The sequence below is a fragment of the Bicyclus anynana genome, chromosome 8 (assembly GCF_947172395.1).
Source record: "Bicyclus anynana chromosome 8, ilBicAnyn1.1, whole genome shotgun sequence".
Taxonomy (NCBI): domain Eukaryota; kingdom Metazoa; phylum Arthropoda; class Insecta; order Lepidoptera; family Nymphalidae; genus Bicyclus; species Bicyclus anynana.
This window is the reverse complement of record NC_069090.1, coordinates 4,513,167-4,531,181: the sequence shown is the minus strand read 5'-3', so window position 1 is coordinate 4,531,181 and position 18,015 is coordinate 4,513,167. Positions and strand designations below refer to the sequence as shown.

General features: G+C 36.4%; 1 protein-coding gene across 1 annotated transcript; it reads left to right on the top strand.

Moving 5' to 3' along the window:
- Window positions 1-638: 638 nt before the first annotated feature.
- LOC112058629 (putative fatty acyl-CoA reductase CG5065) lies at window positions 639-17,733 on the top strand. The gene is made up of 11 exons (XM_024099546.2): window positions 639-797; window positions 7,122-7,201; window positions 7,977-8,253; window positions 8,717-8,962; window positions 9,795-9,947; window positions 11,546-11,645; window positions 13,160-13,219; window positions 13,663-13,795; window positions 14,770-14,877; window positions 15,144-15,275; window positions 15,490-17,733. Exons 2-11 carry the CDS (start codon window positions 7,179-7,181, stop codon window positions 15,827-15,829), a joined length of 1,572 nt encoding a protein of 523 aa, XP_023955314.1. The 5' UTR covers window positions 639-797; window positions 7,122-7,178; the 3' UTR covers window positions 15,830-17,733.
- The last annotated feature ends 282 nt before the right edge of the window (window positions 17,734-18,015 follow it).

Sequence of the window (18,015 nt, the reverse complement as noted above, 5' to 3'; positions counted from 1 at the left end):
GTTACAACAAATGGATTGCAGCTTAAGACCTTCGTTTGCATGATCATTTATATCCTGACGATGCCCTTTATGTCCCTTATATCCTAACGAACGACAACGTTTCCCAGGCAACACAAACACAAGCTACACAGCGTCTTCGCCGGCGAAGACAAGGTCCCCGACATCTGACGTCACCCAGACGTGGGCTTTTTAACTCACGATCTCGGGGGTGCCCGGACTGATACAATCAGGCCAAAATACCCTTCCCGAACGGCCCTCTAAGCCGAGGTCCGTGTTTCAGAGGAGACGCCCTTAGAGGAGGAGGAGAGTCGTTAGGCCCATCTACTCTGCTTCGGCTTTCGGGCCCCATCAGGCGGTGCTTCTGCGCTCGCCCAAACCCCCCGGTGATGCCGCTGAGGTTCCATATGGAGCCTACGGCACTTACACAATCAGAAAAAAATAAAAAATGCGACCTTACAAGAGGCCTAAGCGTATATCCTTTGTACAGCAGAATATGTACATCGACTGATAATGATAATGCTAATAATAGGCAATAGGCAATAGATGGACATTAGCAAAGATTAGTACGTCGTAAAAATGAATGACGTTTATTGTTAGTAAATTCGCAGCAGGTACACTCCGAGTAAGGAGCCGTATGTTTTTAAAGTCTTGCACAGAAGTTACGTGAACACTTGGCGCTAGTGAAAGCCGAACGTCGGCCCAAGACGGTAAAGCCAGCAGTGAAAAAAACAATGATATAATACAGTTTTTTTAAGTTTTTACTTGTCTAAGGCGAACAGTGTTTCCCAATATTAACGGTGAGTTTTTTTTAAACATCAAAATTTAATTGATTTTCCATTGTAAATGAAAACAGAGTAGGCGTTTCTAAAAAAAATGTTTAGTAGTAAACAAATTTGTCGTTTTGTTTTTTTTATCTAAAGTACATAGGTAAAGTACATAAGTAACCTACTTCTTTAATTTGGTATTTTTTTTCTAAAAGTCAAAGTTTTACTAAAATTATTGCAAACTAAGTTCCTATCAGTAGGAACTTAGTTCACATATTTAATCACAGGATATAAGTATTTAATAATTAACTGTTTTACCTTTACAGCGGTTTTTTCGACTAATAAGTTAATTATAAACACTTGCGAAATCAGTACGTTATTTTAGATGTTAAAATATCAGAATCATATCCTTTACTAGCTTACTATACTTTAAACTACTAATATATAGTAATATAATATATCATCATCATTATCAACCCATATTCGGCTCAATGCTGAGCTCGAGTCTCCTCTCAGAATGAGAGGGCTTAGGCAAATAGTCCACCACGCTTACCCAATGCGGATTGGCAGACTTCACACACGCAGAGAATTAAGAAAATTCTCTGGTATGCAGGTTTCCTCACTATGTCATTTCTTCACCGATTGATACGTGATATTTAATTTCTTAAAATACACACAACTGAAAAATTAGAGGTGCATGCACCGGACCGGATTCGAACCCACACCCTCCGGAATCGGAGGCAGAGGTCGTTTAATATTATAGTAAAGTTTGTTGGATTGTAGGGGTTAATTTCTTGATCGGGTTCTGAATTAGTGGTTCAATACAAGTTACAAGTTACGGTAATTATGTCAAAAGCGACCCCGCACTAGTAAGGGCAGTGTTGGCCGACCTCCCTCCAGGTGGACTGACGTCATCAAGCGAGTCGCAGGGATTCGCTGGATGCAGGTGGCTCAGTATCGTGATGTTTGGAAGTCCCTACAAAAGGCCTATGTCCTGCAGTGGACGTCCATCGGCTGATATGATGATGATGAATGTCAAAAGTGGGTACGACAATTTAGTCCAGAGCAGTGGCGTGCACAAGGTGTTTAACTAGGGTATGATTTGTATAAAATGGAAAAATCCTTCTCTAATGCGAATTCGTAAATCGTAATGAGGACAAAGGGTAGGCACAGGTTTTGTGCATCTATGGAGTGCGCGCCACTGACCAGAGGGCGGAGATCGAACCCGGTATCTCGGTGAACATAGGCACCTTTACCATTAAGCATTTGAAAATTGATTTGTTTTGAATGTACAATCAGATTTGTATGTGAAAATAAGAAATAGAATTTCTCACTACTATCTCGCAAGGTAACACCTCGAACGAGTCGGGTGTAGAATCGTTACTTTCATTTCATCATCATTATACATCATTAACAAATCCTATTCGGCTTACTGTTGAGCACGAGCCTCCTCTCAGAATGAGAGATGTTACTCTCAAACTCTAGTCTAAGAGACTCTAGATTCGGTGAATAGTCTACCACGCCGAATCCGATGCGGATTGGCGGATCGAGAATTTAAAAAAATTAAGCAAATTCTCAGGTATGCTTTTGCTTAACCTTTTTCACGATGTTTTTCCTTAATCGTTTGAGACATATGATATTTAATTTTTTTTTAATGCACATAATTTTGGTGCAAGGTTGTGGTGGTGCATGATTTTGGTGAAAAGTTGGAAGTCTCTTTGTTTTTCCTTAATCGTTTAAGACACATGATATTTATTTTTTTTAAATGCACATAATTGAAATGTTGGAAGTTGATATAATCTCTGCCTTCGAAGGCAGATTATATCACGCTTCAGTTATAAAGAACAAATTTAAATAAAATTAAATGCTTCGATTAAATTCAGACCCAATTAGGGCTGTGATAAGTGAAAACTTTTTGATTTGTAAAGCAGTAGAGTTCTTTGTCAGAGAGCTTTTCAGGGATAAAACTACCACCAAGCTTATATCGAATGCCAAGCAACTATTCTGTTGTAGAATATATCCGCCAGATATATCTATCTAGCCTCCTTTACCAATGGACATCGATTCGGATGAATTCTACGCCTAAGGCTTTAAATATAACTAGTAGACGCCCCGCGGTGTCACCCACATGGTTCCCGCTGCCGTAATAGAATACGGGGATAATATTAGCCTATAGCCTTCGTCAATAAATGGGCTACACTGAAAGAATTTTCCAAATCGGATTAGTAGTTCCTGAGATTAGCGCGTTCAACCAAACAAACAAACTCGTCAGCTTTATAATATTAGTATAGATTTAGGTAGTCAATTTAAGTAGATAGTTTTTATATTATTTTAAACTAAACTTGTTTATTTACGAATTTTTTGAAAATGAATAAATTTCTTAAAGTAGGTACTTATTAGATACTTTATTGTTACAAAGAGGTAACGTTTGTAAGGTTGTAGGGGGTATTTGGATTTACTTGCCAATCAAAAGCCGCTTTATTTGTGAGTGTCATAAAGCTATATTCTACTTCCGTATTCCAACGGGAACAAGAACTACACGAGTGAAACCGCGGGGCGTCTGTTAGTAGCAAATAAGGCTTGACAAGGGTTTATGGGCCCAGGACAGTTTCTCGCTCATCAATACTCTTCGTCACCATTATCATTAACAACCAATGAAAAAAGAAATACATTGTTAACAACCCATATTCGGCTCACTGTTGAGCTCGAGTCTCCTATCACAATGAGAGGGGTTAGGCCAATAGTCCACCACGCTGGCCCAATGCGGATGAGCAGACTTCACACATGCAGAGAATTAAGAATTTTTTTCTGATATGCAGGTTTCCATACGATGTTTTTCCTTCACCGTCTGAGACACGTGATATTTCATTTCTTAAAATGCACCAAACTGAAAAGTTGGAGGTGCATGCCTCGTACCGGATTCAAATCTATGCATTCCAGTAGATATGACCTCTGACTCCGATTCTGAAAGGCGTAGGCTCGAATCCGGTCCGGGGCATGCACCACCAACTTTTCAGTTGTGTCCATTTTAAGAAATTAAATATCACGTATCTCAAACGGTGAAGAAAAACATCGTGAGGAAACCTGCACACCAGAGAATTTTCTTAATTCTCTGAGTGTGTCAAGTCTGCCAATCCGCATTAGGCCAGCGTGGTGGACTATTGGCCTAGCCCCTCTCATTCTGAGAGGAGACTCGAGCTCAGTAGTGAGCAGAATATGGCTTGATAATGATGATGTAAATCTTAATAGCAGCCTGGAGTTGGGAAGTTGGAGATGTTAGTACACCTCCGTACCTCGGAGAGCACAAAAAGTCAGTCCTATAGTTTCACCGGCCGTGTCAGTCTGCCGGCCCATCGGACTATGAGAGTGAAGTGTGCACCTGTACTTGCGCACACACTTGTGCACTATATCTCCCGCGTATATGGTTAACCTCAACATGAAAATGGCTGCCGTGGCTGAAAATATAAAACAAATGAAAATTTAAAAATTCGATCGGGTTTATTAGTATGTAAATCTAGACATAATATAGACATTTATCAGTATTTTTTCAGCCTATTTTAAGGGCTCACATGGTCATGGTCAGGCCTCCCTCGCTATAGGAGTGGTGATATGAAACTGCTCCAATGCGATTTGCGATTTGTTCGATAATGTTAAATCATTAACGACCATTCATCATCGTCATATCAGCCGATGGACGTCCACTGTAGGACATAGGCCTTTTGTAGGGATTTTCACAGTGGCGTAGCGTGCCTTGGAGGGGCCCTATATCAAAATTAGGCCTAAATAAAGGATAATAATAAAAATTTCTCACAAAATAAAACCTAGGATTTTTCCAACATTTTGTACGAGGTATTTACGATGCGTATCAGTGAACGCATACGTATAAACAACATCTAACTCTATCAAACGGTCAAGTGTTAAGTCTTAGGTCTACAAATCCTATACATTCTAATGAAAAATACGAGTTTCAGCATCACGTGTCAAAACAAACCTTAGTGTACACTCTTCAAAGGACTCATTGGTAGTTAAAGTGTTTTTAAACAAGATGTCACCAAACGTAAGATTCTGTGTGAAACATAGTCTCAAGACGTCTACAAATATGTATTTTCTAGCCACAATTCATGGCTTGTTACTCAATGACCTATATATACAGCTCGCCTAGCTATAGGACTGTGTATGCTGTATAATGATAGGGTCCCCGGCGCGCTAATGAGTTTCAAATCAAAGAAACGGCCAAGCCAAACATTTTGACTAAAATGTAGGGCCTGTACCTCTTTTGACGTCTCTTGAGATTAACATTCAAACAGAATCCTACGTTTGGTGACATCTTTTAAAATACTTCAACCAATTATGAGCTTTTTGAAGCGACTCAATTTTGTTTCGCATCTGCAAAAATTCAGATTCGTAAGGAGTCCATACAGGAAGTCCGAGGAGAAGGTCCGGATTTTTTCATTTAGGAATTGCACACATATTTTTTTTTAAGTGAATGGTGTTCTGTTAGTTCAGCGTAATGTCACGATATGAACTATTGAATATTAATACGCGGCCTAGTATTTTAGGTACTGTTTTGTCTACTCCACAAAAGCGTTAGCTTTTAGCGATGTCTGTTCTGTGGTCTAGTCAATATGGTAGGTAGAGGTACCCTAGATTGATGAGGAGCGTTATGTGATGATGTATGGTACCTCATCAACATCATCTTTAACAACCCATATTCGACTCACTGTTGAGCACGAGGCTCTTCACACACCTAGAGAATTAAGAAAATTTTCAGGTACACAGGTTTCCTCACGATGTTTTTCTTCACCGTTTGAGACAAGTGATACTTAAATTCTTAGAATGCACATAACTGAAAAGTTAGAGGTGCATGCCTCGTACCGGATTCAAACCAATGCCCCCCGAATCGAAGGCCAAGGTCATATCCACTGGGCTATCACGTCTCTACCAGGAACCTAGGACTTACCAAATTGCTTTTTGGTTTGTACATTACCTAAGTAATAGTTTAACCTAAAAATTATGTTTAAAAAATGTGATGTCAAAGTAGGAGGGAGAGTCTCACTACTCAGACGTGCTGTGACAAAGAGGAGGGTGGAGCAAAAAAATCACGTGCGTAGGTTATTAGTTCATACGTATGCCCTCCCTACAAAAATCGAATTAGGACCTCTTTGTAACGCATTACGCCCTCTACATGCAATGAGATCGTCAAACCTAATCATCCGTAACAGTCGAATGACGTCCACTGCTGAACATAGGCCTCTTGCATGGACATCCAAACAAAACGGTCTCGAGTCGCCAGCATGTCCATGGTCCACCTGGTGGGGGGTCGACCAACACTGCGCTTTCCGGTGCGGGGTCACCATTCCAGCACCTTGGGAACCGAACGTTCATCGGCTCTTCGAACTATATGCCTTGCCCATAACCACTTCAGCTTCGCGACTCACTGATCTATGTCAGTGACTTTGGTTCGTCTGCGGATCTCCCATGATTCGATCACGCAGAAAAACTCCAAGCATAACTCGCTCCATCGCCCGCTGAGTGACTTTAAGCCTTTTAATGAGGGCCAATCAAATCTGCCTTGTTATTATTTGGATCCATCAGTAACGAATATGTAGGTATTTAGTTGAACCAGATACTAGTAATTAACCCGGGTCTGTAAACATTGATTGCCCAACACTATATATATCTATTTCTCAGAATGCCTACATTTAAAGAAACTATATGTTCGAGTCAACATAAATACATACAACCGGACATTATGAAATTCTTTTACATAACAGTGTCAATATAACCATGTACGTTACATTTTTACCGGTTTTTTTGTGAGGCGAACAAAGGTTATGTATTAAGAGTGTGGGCGAAAACTTTGAGAAACTCGATGGCATAGAATTAGGCTCGTCTAAAGTCAGCCACTGATCGTGTATTTGGTCATGCATGCATCGATTGATCAGTTCTACGATCAGTTTTATCGGCTGTAAAGCCGTTAGCGCTGCAGGCATGTGAGCTTACTTGATCATCAGTGGCTGACATTATGCTCTAAAAGACGGAAAAGATAGCCAGATGTTCAAGATAGGTGAAAAATGTAAATGACCTTAATTTTTGAACGTACAAAGAGCAACAAAAAAGTATTGAGTAAAAATTTTTGTATCGCAAAGGAGAACCGAGTTATTCTAAAAACTGGATTTAACCCTTTTTTTCATGATGCACGTAAGAAATCTTGGTCGATAATTTGAAGTTAAGCTTTTCTGGGCTCCCACGTCATATTCAATAGTTAAAATGACTGTAGTATTATTATTATTTTATGATTACTTTTTAATTTTCACGTTCTCAAAGATTCTTAACAATGGAATATCCTTGTTGCAGATCCGTAATATTGTGGAAGAAGTTTCGTCGCCTTAAAAAAACAAAAGAAAAACAAAAATGTGTGAAAATATAGAAAACTTGTAAGTACGCAATAATATTTTTGTTTTACCTATTTCACTTTGGTGAGTATATGTTTTTGTAATTTATTTATATTTAAATTTTTATTTAATTTCAACGCCTTGATATGTACCTAACGTTTGCGGACGTTGCTAATGTTGTGTGTATTAAAATTTTAACCCCTTTCCCTCCACATAAGTGAATGGGGCTGATGACTAGGTTTGAATATATTGATTTTTATGATACATTCGGTAAATAAGGTCAATGTTAACTAATTTATACATAAAAAGCAACTATTGTCTGGATATTTGCAAAATAAATATGAATATAAAATTTCAAAATCAATTAATTTTTTTTATCGTAATTAGATGAAAATTCATACAGTTTTAGCTTCCTTACATTAAATGTGACATGAACATAAAAGCAAAATTAACAAAGATATTAGTAATTTTGTTTGAACGCCCGTACAAACCTAACGATCAGCGAGCCAACGACGTCACTAAATCGTGCCATTTTATATGGAGCGTTTTTCAGGGATCCGCGGCAGCGCCACAAATCTGACCGTTTAAATCCCTGTAGCTCCGAAAGTAATGATCGCAGATACCCTGTTACTTTTACAAAATTCCTTTGCTATTAGTATACTCTTAATTTACATACAATTTAAAAAACTGTCATCATCCCTATTCAAATAAAAACATTTTCATGTAGTGATGTATAGGTGATGAGTCCGACCACTCTTACCGTTGAGCTATAGAGGCTATAGATGAATTACTTGTATCAAATGTTGCATTCTTTCAGAAAAAACATGGAGTGTCTTAACGGCAATGATCTGTTATCACCGAATTTCAACGAAATCGGCACTGAACATTTCAACCAGGCGTATCCTGAGGAACGGATTGCCGATTATTTCCATAACTCCATCATCCTCGTCACTGGTGGCACCGGCTTCGTCGGCAAGGCTTTACTGGAGAAGCTTCTCAGGAGTTGCCCTGGGATCAATACCATCTACATCCTGATGAGGCCCAAGCGCGGCCTTAGCGTGGACCAGAGGTATAAGGAATTGTTGAAGAATCAGGTACGTTGTTGCATCATCATTAAAAGCTTATTTTGACGGCTCACCAGAGGGCCAGGCCTTCTACCTTATAGGAAAGAGTATATAGAGCTTATACCCACTACGGTGCTCCAATACGGGTTGCTGGGTTTTATAAAGTTAAATTCATTTACGACCACTTTCAGTTAATGATAATCAGAGAGGGACCGAGAGCACGGTGAGTATACACAACTTCACTAATAATTTTTACTGGAAATTTCTTAGAAGAAGAGAAGTTATAGAGATAATGTGCTGGTAATCCGCTCGCACTTACTTCTGCGGCGTACAGATTAACCACATTGCCATTTTTTATTCAGATCATAATAATTTATTCACTTTTATACTGTGGTTCTTCGGAATGCTAGTCTCCTATGGCACAGTAAGCTCTACAAGTACTTATGCCTATTATTATCTAAGTAGTAAACTTAATCCAAGAAAATTGTTCCAGGTTTTCGATCGCATCAGGGCGAAGTGGCCTGAACGTTTGAGCAAGCTGTACCCCATCACCGGCGACGTGTCGGCCCCCAACCTGGGGGTCAGCGCAGACCAGCAGTTGCTGCTGAAGAAATGCCACACCATTTTCCATTCGGCGGCAACGGTGAAGTTCACTGAACCTCTCCATGCTGCGACTACCTTGAACGTACAAGGGACTGCTACACTGTTGAAGTTGGCTGAAGATATGCCGTTACTTAAAGTAAGGAATACTGAAAATTATGCTCATTCAAGCAAAGAATGGTCGTGATGATGACGTTCGAGTCGCTTTTTTGCTTGACTTGGCGAGGGCATTGCCGTCCCTCATGCCGTCCACTTTAACAGCGATTTTCTAACAGCGATAAAATCGCTGTTAAAATGGACATTTGGAATCACATTTTAAAATGTGAAGCTGCCCAACAATTTCTATCATGAGTCAACTGAATTTATTAAAGGAGAATGGCGAAATTGCATGTATTTTGGGACTAGCTGATAGAAGTAGCGTGCATAATGGAAACCTATTAATAGTTGTTTGTCGTGGTTAAATTAAGATAAAAGTAAACGGTAAGCAGTCTTACAAAGCAGGGAGAAAAAGATATATCTTAAATTAGTAGGTACCCTATCTATACATAAGTGTGAAAAACATCGCCACTGACATACAACTGCGTGATTGCTTTATAAATACGACAAGGCGCTTTTGCAGACGATTTTTTCTGTTAATAAAATGCATTTTTTTCTTTTAGTTCCCGTTCTGTAAAATCTCAATATTTTTTTACAAGCATCTTATAAAATAATAGTTTTAATTAATATAAATATATGAGTGTACAACACTTCAGAGTGTGACTCCCACTTTCGCCAACCTACTTTAGATAAAGAGTAAAACATAACTTAATTGTTTTACTCGTTATCTAAAGAGAGAGTAGTTACAATTGAAACCAAACCAAAATAAAACTTTATGTAGTCTTTGTCACTTTGTCACTCGGTTTTCCGCTTCAACATCTTAACATTTCTACTTATTTAAAATTTAAACTTGTATTAATTGTTTAAACATTTAGGCCCTGGTCCACGTATCGACAGCATACAGCAATGCGCCCAGAAGTTACATAGAAGAGAGAGTATATCCCCCACCCTACGACCCGGAGAGCATTGTGAAGTGTACCAAGATGCTGCCAGCTGAAACCGTCAATATTATTGCTGAATCTTTACAGGTATGATTTATTAACCGACTTAAAAAAAGGAGGAGGTTCGCGACGCGTATGTACTGTAACGTACGGGGCATTTCGCTATTTTCATTTTAACAAATAATTACTAAAACAATTTCTATGAAAATTAAATGCTAGGACACACTAAAAACAGAAAAATAAAATCTTTGTAACAAAAAAATTTAACCGACTTCAAAATCACAAAATAAGCTAAAAAGTGAAAATAACATCGTATATGCTACCTTCTGATCACTTTGAAGGCGGTGCCAACACAGTGATGCATTAACTAAAGCCGATTAAATCAGATTGAAGCCTCAGTAGCTCAACGGTAAGAGCCGTCGGACTCATCACCGAAGGGTGGTGGTTCGATCCCCGCCCCGTTGGTCTATTGTCATACCCACTCCTAGCACAGTCTTTCCCGACTAGTTGGAGGGGAATGGGAATATTGGTCATATTATAAAAAATATGGCAAATATTCTTTTTCAAAAAAAAAAACTCATTAACGGTTAATTTTTTTTGTTAAAAAGATTTTATTTGTTTATATATTACAGTTGCATGACATCTACACTAATATAAAAAATCTCGATTGCCTAACCCGCCATCCGGCTCGCGTATTTTGTATAGCGATTATTAAATAACGTTTTTCTAATTGTAGTTTTTTTTAATATGTCCATGATATACCATTTTGAAATCTTTTTGATGAGCCATATCGCATTATTCGAAAAAAAAAATTTTTCGAATAATGCAATATGGGTATTTTCCTCGTGTGATTTTTTTTTCATACGAAACACCCTTGACAATAATAATCGATGGGTCAACAGTTATTGAAAGCGCATAAAAGAGTCATACGAATCGATCGCAAGGTCATGGAAACTGTTTTAGCCTTTTCCCGCTGTTTACACTTTCGAGCGGTTTTGTGAATTATACTAAAATAGATTTAAACTTTTTAATTAATAAACGGTAGGCTATCATCAATAGGTAGGATCATGTAAGTAAATTTTGAAGTGTCTGTCTGTGGTTTCAAAAACTGTTTTTTATTTTTTACCAATTTTAATAGGACTTTCACTGGAAGATAATGCAAGCTACTTAGCTATATATAGGTCACTTTTTATCCATGTTACCCGCGGTGATTTGCCAAAAATTGGCGTGCGCTAGTCTTAAGAATAATAATATGATTTTTCTCAATCAAACAATTATTAAATGGTTGATAATTTGTTATTGTTTATTATTAAAAACTAGCGGACGCCTGCGATTCGTACTTTCGCGTTAAATTCAGTTGTTCACATAGACGTATCCTGCGGAAACCATGGATTTTTATACCGGTATAAAAAGTTCTCTACAAATGCTCAATAACCTGCTCTATATTGCATTAAATTAGTCAAGTCGTATTAAAAATTAGCTGGGACAATCAGACATACATCCAGACAGACAAAAATTTTTAAAAAAGTTTGTCTGTTCATTTCGTGTAACTAAATGTATAATCATAAAAAACACAGTTATTTTGAAATCACAGACAAACTCTTCGACCTATTTATATTTAATGTGTATTGATTTACATGTTTATATGTATTCGATGTTGAACATTTACTTTTTGTCTTTTATAGGGTGACCATCCAAACCCATACACATTAACGAAATCGCTCGCGGAGTCCATAGTTTACAGCCATACGGAACTGCCCGTCTGTATCATCAGACCTTCAATAGGTAAGGATTTAAAACAATATTTAGTTAAGGATAGTCTGGCAAGTTCGTTGATGACTCTCCCTTGATATGCGGCGACGAGGGGAAAGTCTGTGCGGCTGTGCGGAGTCTCGCGGACTATCAGGAGTGTTACGAACGATGTTGCTAAGCTATAGTCGCATGTTAGGTGTACAGACTATATGCCTAGCATGCGACTTATGAAGATATGTCACAATGACGGCAGAGTAGTCCCATCTTTTCGCCTCATCGTAAAGAAATGGCGATATTTCTGGTTGCGCCGCTATTGATCGATATTTGTCTACTTCTCATCTCGGGATACCTATGCCGTTCGGTCTACTAGACTTTAATTTTTTTCTCTAGGTAGGTATCTGTCTAATCGGTATTAACGCCCACAGCGATATAAGTAGGTCACCTCAACATTATACGGCTTCCAATTTTCGTAGACGACAAAATATATAATAATCCACTTGCCGTTTGTGACTTTACTCTCACTAAAATATTCAAAACTATCGATTGTTCAACTTATAACACGTGCAGTTTCCCGCAATTACGTCAATAATAACGTACCTTACCATACGATACGATACACGATATACGTACCTGATAAAACTTGTATAATTTTTAGGGATCCGTACATAAAAATGAAACTTCGGAACCCAGATTATGTTCACAACGCAATGTCCTGCACTTATTTTTTGCGTTAAACTTTTAAACGGTATACCTACCTAGGTTTTTTGCAATACCTATATAACCACGTGTGAACGCTTCTATGTAGGCACAACGTATATACCAAAATTTGTTCGCTATGACTTATATTACTGGTCCGATTTAAAAATTCTTTCAGTGTTAGATAGCCCATTTATCGAGGAAGACTATAGGCTATATTTTATCCTCGTATTCCTACGGGAACGGGAACCACATAGTACATTATAAAGAGGTAATGTTTGTAGTATTGTAAGGTTAGTTTCTACTGAACCGATTTTGAAAATTCTTGTGCCACTAAATGCCACGTTATTTGTGCTTGTCGTAGGCTATATTTGTTCCTAGTATACTCACGGGAACGGGTACTACGTGGGTAAAACGGGGGCGCGGGGCGTCGAGTAGTAGGTAGTTAATAAATAGAGGTCTCTAAAGAGCATTATGATGACGATAATACAAATTATTTTTAACCCCCGACGCAAAAACAGGGGTGCTATAAGTTTGACGTGTCTGTCTGTCAGTCTGTCTGTGGCACCATAGCTCCTGAACGGATGTAACGATTTCAATTTAGTTTGTTTTGTATCAAAGATTATGTGCATTGTGCGAGTGTTCTTAGACATATTTGATGAAAATCGATTGAGTCGTATAAGAGTTTTCGGGGGTTAAAGTTGGCAAGAATAACCGAATGTCGGCAAATATACTCGAGCGGGGTCTCAAATTATAGAGAATATTGATGACTTGATCGAGAGTGTAATTAATAATTTCATGACTTTCGGGGATTATTCAAAATTTTCAATTTTATGTTATTATTTTTTCAGTAACGGCTGCCTTCCAGGAGCCATTCCCTGGATGGATCGATAACGTTTACGGAGTTACAGGTTAGTTAGTCCTTAGTACTTAAGCTTCGTTGTTTTAACGTTGACAAATATAGCTAGAAGCTACGCTATTTCATAATATAATATGTAGCCAAATAAAGATAGTACAGCAATTTCCTGTACAGGGAATTTTGATAGGGGATTTTTAAACAGGCTTTCGAAGTTCGCTGCTAGACATGCCTTATTTAAGGCTTAATTTATCGGTCCATCTGTTTATCAAAGGCAAGGTTAAACCGTGGTGGATCACGGAATAATGAATTCTTAGAATTCGCTTCTGTTAATATGAAATTTTGATGAATAAAGATTTATTATTATTATTTTTTTTTAATTTATATTAATTTTCCTTTTGAACATTCCGGGAGCATGTCCTAAACGAACACATACTTACCTAGTGTAAAAAATAGAACAATAGTGTAAAAATAACACAGGTATTTTTTTTCTGTCAGGTATAATAATGGAGATATCGCGTGGTACGTACCGGTCCGGGTACTGTCGTGAGCGGTACGTGGTAGACCTGGTACCGGTTGATATGGTTGTCAACAGCTGCATTTTAGCTGCTTGGAGACAAGGCTCAAAGAAGTAAGTATACGTACGTAGTATATGTACGCAAAGAAGTAGTAGGTATATATCATGCTAACATGTGGTGCTCATGGATAGCCTAATTTAAAAATTGCTGATTTCAATTTGAACGTATTTTGATTAATCATTATTAATTTATAACAATTTGCCATAACACCTGGCAGACAGAAGAATCAGCAAACCTACACTTAAATAAAAACTTAAAAACTTTCTAATACAAAAATGTTACTACTCCATAAAAGAGTACTTTGTTGATACTTCAAAAAAATAGTTGTAATTATGTTGCTTTTAAACTTAATGTCATTTAATTTTAACTCGTATAATTTTAATTTTATGAATTAAACATTTGTATACCAACCTATTAATGGTGAAACATTGTTACCTAATACATAAGAACATCTTTGTATAACTAAATTTAATGTTTCTTGCAAATAAATGATTCTAATTCTGATTTTGACTAGTTAATCAGTGACTACATTGCTGGCCTATTCACTAACTTTCGTGTATTAGACACCTTAGAAGGTAAATAACTATTTATCCCAGAAAATGCATCGTTAACGCGAAATTAAAAAAAAAAGGATTTTTCTCCAAGCTCCTAGGACCAACTTATCTTTATGAAAATTTCATCCAAATCGGTTTAGTGGTTTAGTCGTGAAAAGGTAACAAACAATCAGACAGACATACATAATGTATGTCTGTCTGCTTTAGTTCATTCTTCAACTTTGCTTACTGCAAGAGTTTATTTATTAATTCGATTTAATAATTTATGAATAGATACTTTTTTATTAAATTTTTATTATTATTATTATCTGGGTTAACAATATTTATAGTTGGAATTTGTGCAAATTATGAATATGATTTAAAGAAAATTATTGCTTTATCTACATTAATATGGATGGATGTGTACGTGTTTGCTAGTACGAGTCTAAGCTATAGCTTGGCAATATGTTTATATATGTTTTTTTTATTTACAGACCGGGCCACTGTCCAGTTTACAATGTCACATCTGGATCAATAAATCCACTTCAATGGGGACATTTTACAAAACTCTGCGTCAAATGGGCACGGGAGAACCCAACAAAGTACTTTTTTTTCATTTGCTTAATCCAATCTAATCGTATGAATTTTTTTTAAAATTTAATCGTAATTCATATAATATTTGAATTACGCGCGATTTTGGTGACAGTTGACACCTTTGTTCCATAGACAACAATTTCTTAACGTTGCACTTCACACATGGAGTGTACACGTACGAATAATATCGCAAACATTAAATTGAGCTTTTATAGTTTATATATTAATTTTACAGCTTTAATTGATCATTTAAAAAATATTTAAATGTTTCCAGGTATGTTATGTGGTATCCAAACTTCGCTTTTACGGAATCTCGGTTCGTTAATACATTTTGGGAAGTATCTTGCCACTTTTTACCGGCTTTCCTTTATGATTTACTGCTCCGAGCACAGGGTAGAAAAGCTATGTAAGTATTAATTAAGTCATACACTTAAGTCTGTTTTAAGTCAGCTGTTGTCTTAAGCTGTTGATCAAGTAAGGGACGTATTTAATTATTCTTCCTGATTTTTTTTTTAATTATTTCCGTTGAAAATATCATTCATTACTTAACAAATGACTTCAATAAACTCAAAGCCACATTTTTCTAAATCTTATTAATGAATTTTCTAAACTTTATACAGAATGATGAAACTTGCACGACGATTCAAAATGGCAGCGGCGACTGGAGAATATTTTGCTAATCACGAATGGGAATTCGGCGTTTCGGAGTTAACAGCTTTACACAATGAAGCAAGTTCTGCAAGTGATTCAAGTGCTTTCGCTCATTGGCCTGGACAATTTAACTGGGATTCATATATTGGCTCGTATATGCTTGGTATCAGGCGGTTTATTTTAAAAGACACCATGGAATCACTCCCTCAAGCAAGAAACAAATTGAAAAGGCTGTACTGGGTACACAGACTATTTCAAGTTGCAACAGGCTATTATGTTTTTAAATTTTTAGCTGGTCGTGTACGATAGATTATGATTTAGTGAGTAACTAAAATAAGCGACCTCAAAATAAGTATAAAAATAATACGTATTATACGAGAAAATTGAAAAGAGACATTTTGTGTACCTACTATGTTCTGTAAATAATAATTATGTTTCTAATCTATCTGTCATATTAATTTCACTATATCTGACCTGCGGTTTCACCCATTATAAAGAAAAAATTAAACCACTAAACAAACTTCCTTAGTGATTGATTTGTCAGATACAAAACTTTTTGTTAATTCCAACATGTAGTTGCATGTTCAAAAAAACAATCTCTTAAAGAAATTCTCAAGTTCTTCAACTTTATTTTGGAATAGACTACATAATTTTCCTATAGTTTAGCGTTTAATGTTGACTAAACTACATTTATGCCTAATATCAAAATAATAACTGTTTGGATTAAAATACTTGTAAATAACATATACCGAATCTAAACGTAATACATACTATAAAATACCTAAAATGTTCTTCAAGCCTTATAAATAATCAAAACGAAGCAGTCTTTAATAAATTCGATATTACATACACGATAATAATACAAAAGTATCTAATTAATTTTAAGTAAGATAGAAATTTAGATTATTTTAGTACAGATCACCAAATGGCACAAAATATTAATAAATTACCATAATAATTATTGTTACACAAAGACAAGAAGGCACTTAGTTTTCAATAAGTGACTTAAAAGGTAATTTTACTCTGAATAATATAAAAAATATCTTTGGGTGGGTATGATATTACAACTGTAACAGGATTTAAAAGCAACATGGAAATTATCTAATTAATATTTCTATAACGAGACATAAACAAAAATATATCTATATATTATTTAGTAACTCTAGTCGTTAATAAGGATTCTGGAGTCCCAGGTCTCAGGCAAAAATATTTTAACAAACAAAAAAAATTGGAGAATCGTAAGAAAATTATCGGACATGCAGGATTTCAAAACAAATGTAAAATGTCTTTCATTAGAGCACGCTAGTGAGAAAAAAACATGTATGTAACATGTACTTAACCAAAAAAAACCTGAAATGGGGAGGTGCCACAAGTATTTTTAGCAATTTTGTGCTTGTTAATGGAAGATATTACTTACTTTTTGTTGTGCAACATGTTAAAGTGTTTTTCAGATAGGATGGGTACGATGTCACTCATCTGTATGACTTTCATAATACATAATTCCGTGAATCGCGGCAAACTTTCAAGAAAGAAACAAACTGTCACCGGCGCCATCATATATGAAACGAACTGTACTTATACCTACTCAACAAAATGTATACAGTTCATGTACCTATGCTATCTAAAAACACTTTAGTTTACTATTCACGCTTCAAGTCATTCTATAGATGTTTTTTGTGACGCAAAATAATTGGCTATTAGACAGTTGTAAATAAAAAATGTGAAATATGTTGGATATGATACAGGTATAGATAAAAATTTATTATTATACCATATTTTTCTTGCATTGGAATATAAATTTGAGATTTTTTATTTGTGACTAACAAAAACTAAAACAGTTGGTTACGCGACATGTGTCAGCTATGAGATAATTGAATTACATGATAAAGATTTAGCTGAGAAAATAGTTAGAATGTTATAGTAAAGTTTGATTTGTTTATTAAAATGTGACGTCATATCTCATACATGTCACGTGACCAGCTGTTTTTGTGCTGTTAAATATGATTGTATGAGGAATAAAATAAACTGACGAAAACTGTTAAGTAGCCAGTTATTGTTATTTACAAATAATTAATACATACTTATGATAATTATTATTGTTACTTGATAATGAATATGTACAACAAAACAACAACCAATAAAATACGAAGATTTCTTTTTAAAACGTACTTTCTATCGAAATCTACAAAATATACTCTAAACTAGTGAAGTTACTTTTTGTTTCATTGCATAGTACCAGCTCTAGCGGACTATCCTGGAGGCGGAAGGGGCGGTCTGCCCCGGGCGCTGGGTCTTAGGGGACCCCCAACTCAACAACTAAAAAAAATGGACGGGGAGGCATTCAGCTTGGCCGCTCCGAAGGACTTAGTCCGCCACTGATTAATTACTCTTGTTACCATACGAGTGGGCCTAAGATGCACCCTACGACATTTATTGTGAAGAAAGTCAACAGTCAACCAATAGCGGCCAGATCAGAATCCTTTCTTTAAATTTTT

Bases quoted from the DNA above. Each gene is read 5' to 3' on its own strand.
- LOC112058629 (XM_024099546.2), top strand. From the start codon at position 7,179: ATGTGTGAAAATATAGAAAACTT. The intron at 9,948-11,545 runs GTATGATTTATT...TGTCTTTTATAG, and splicing joins TTATTGCTGAATCTTTACAG to GGTGACCATCCAAACCCATA. The intron at 14,878-15,143 runs GTACTTTTTTTT...AAATGTTTCCAG, and splicing joins GCACGGGAGAACCCAACAAA to GTATGTTATGTGGTATCCAA.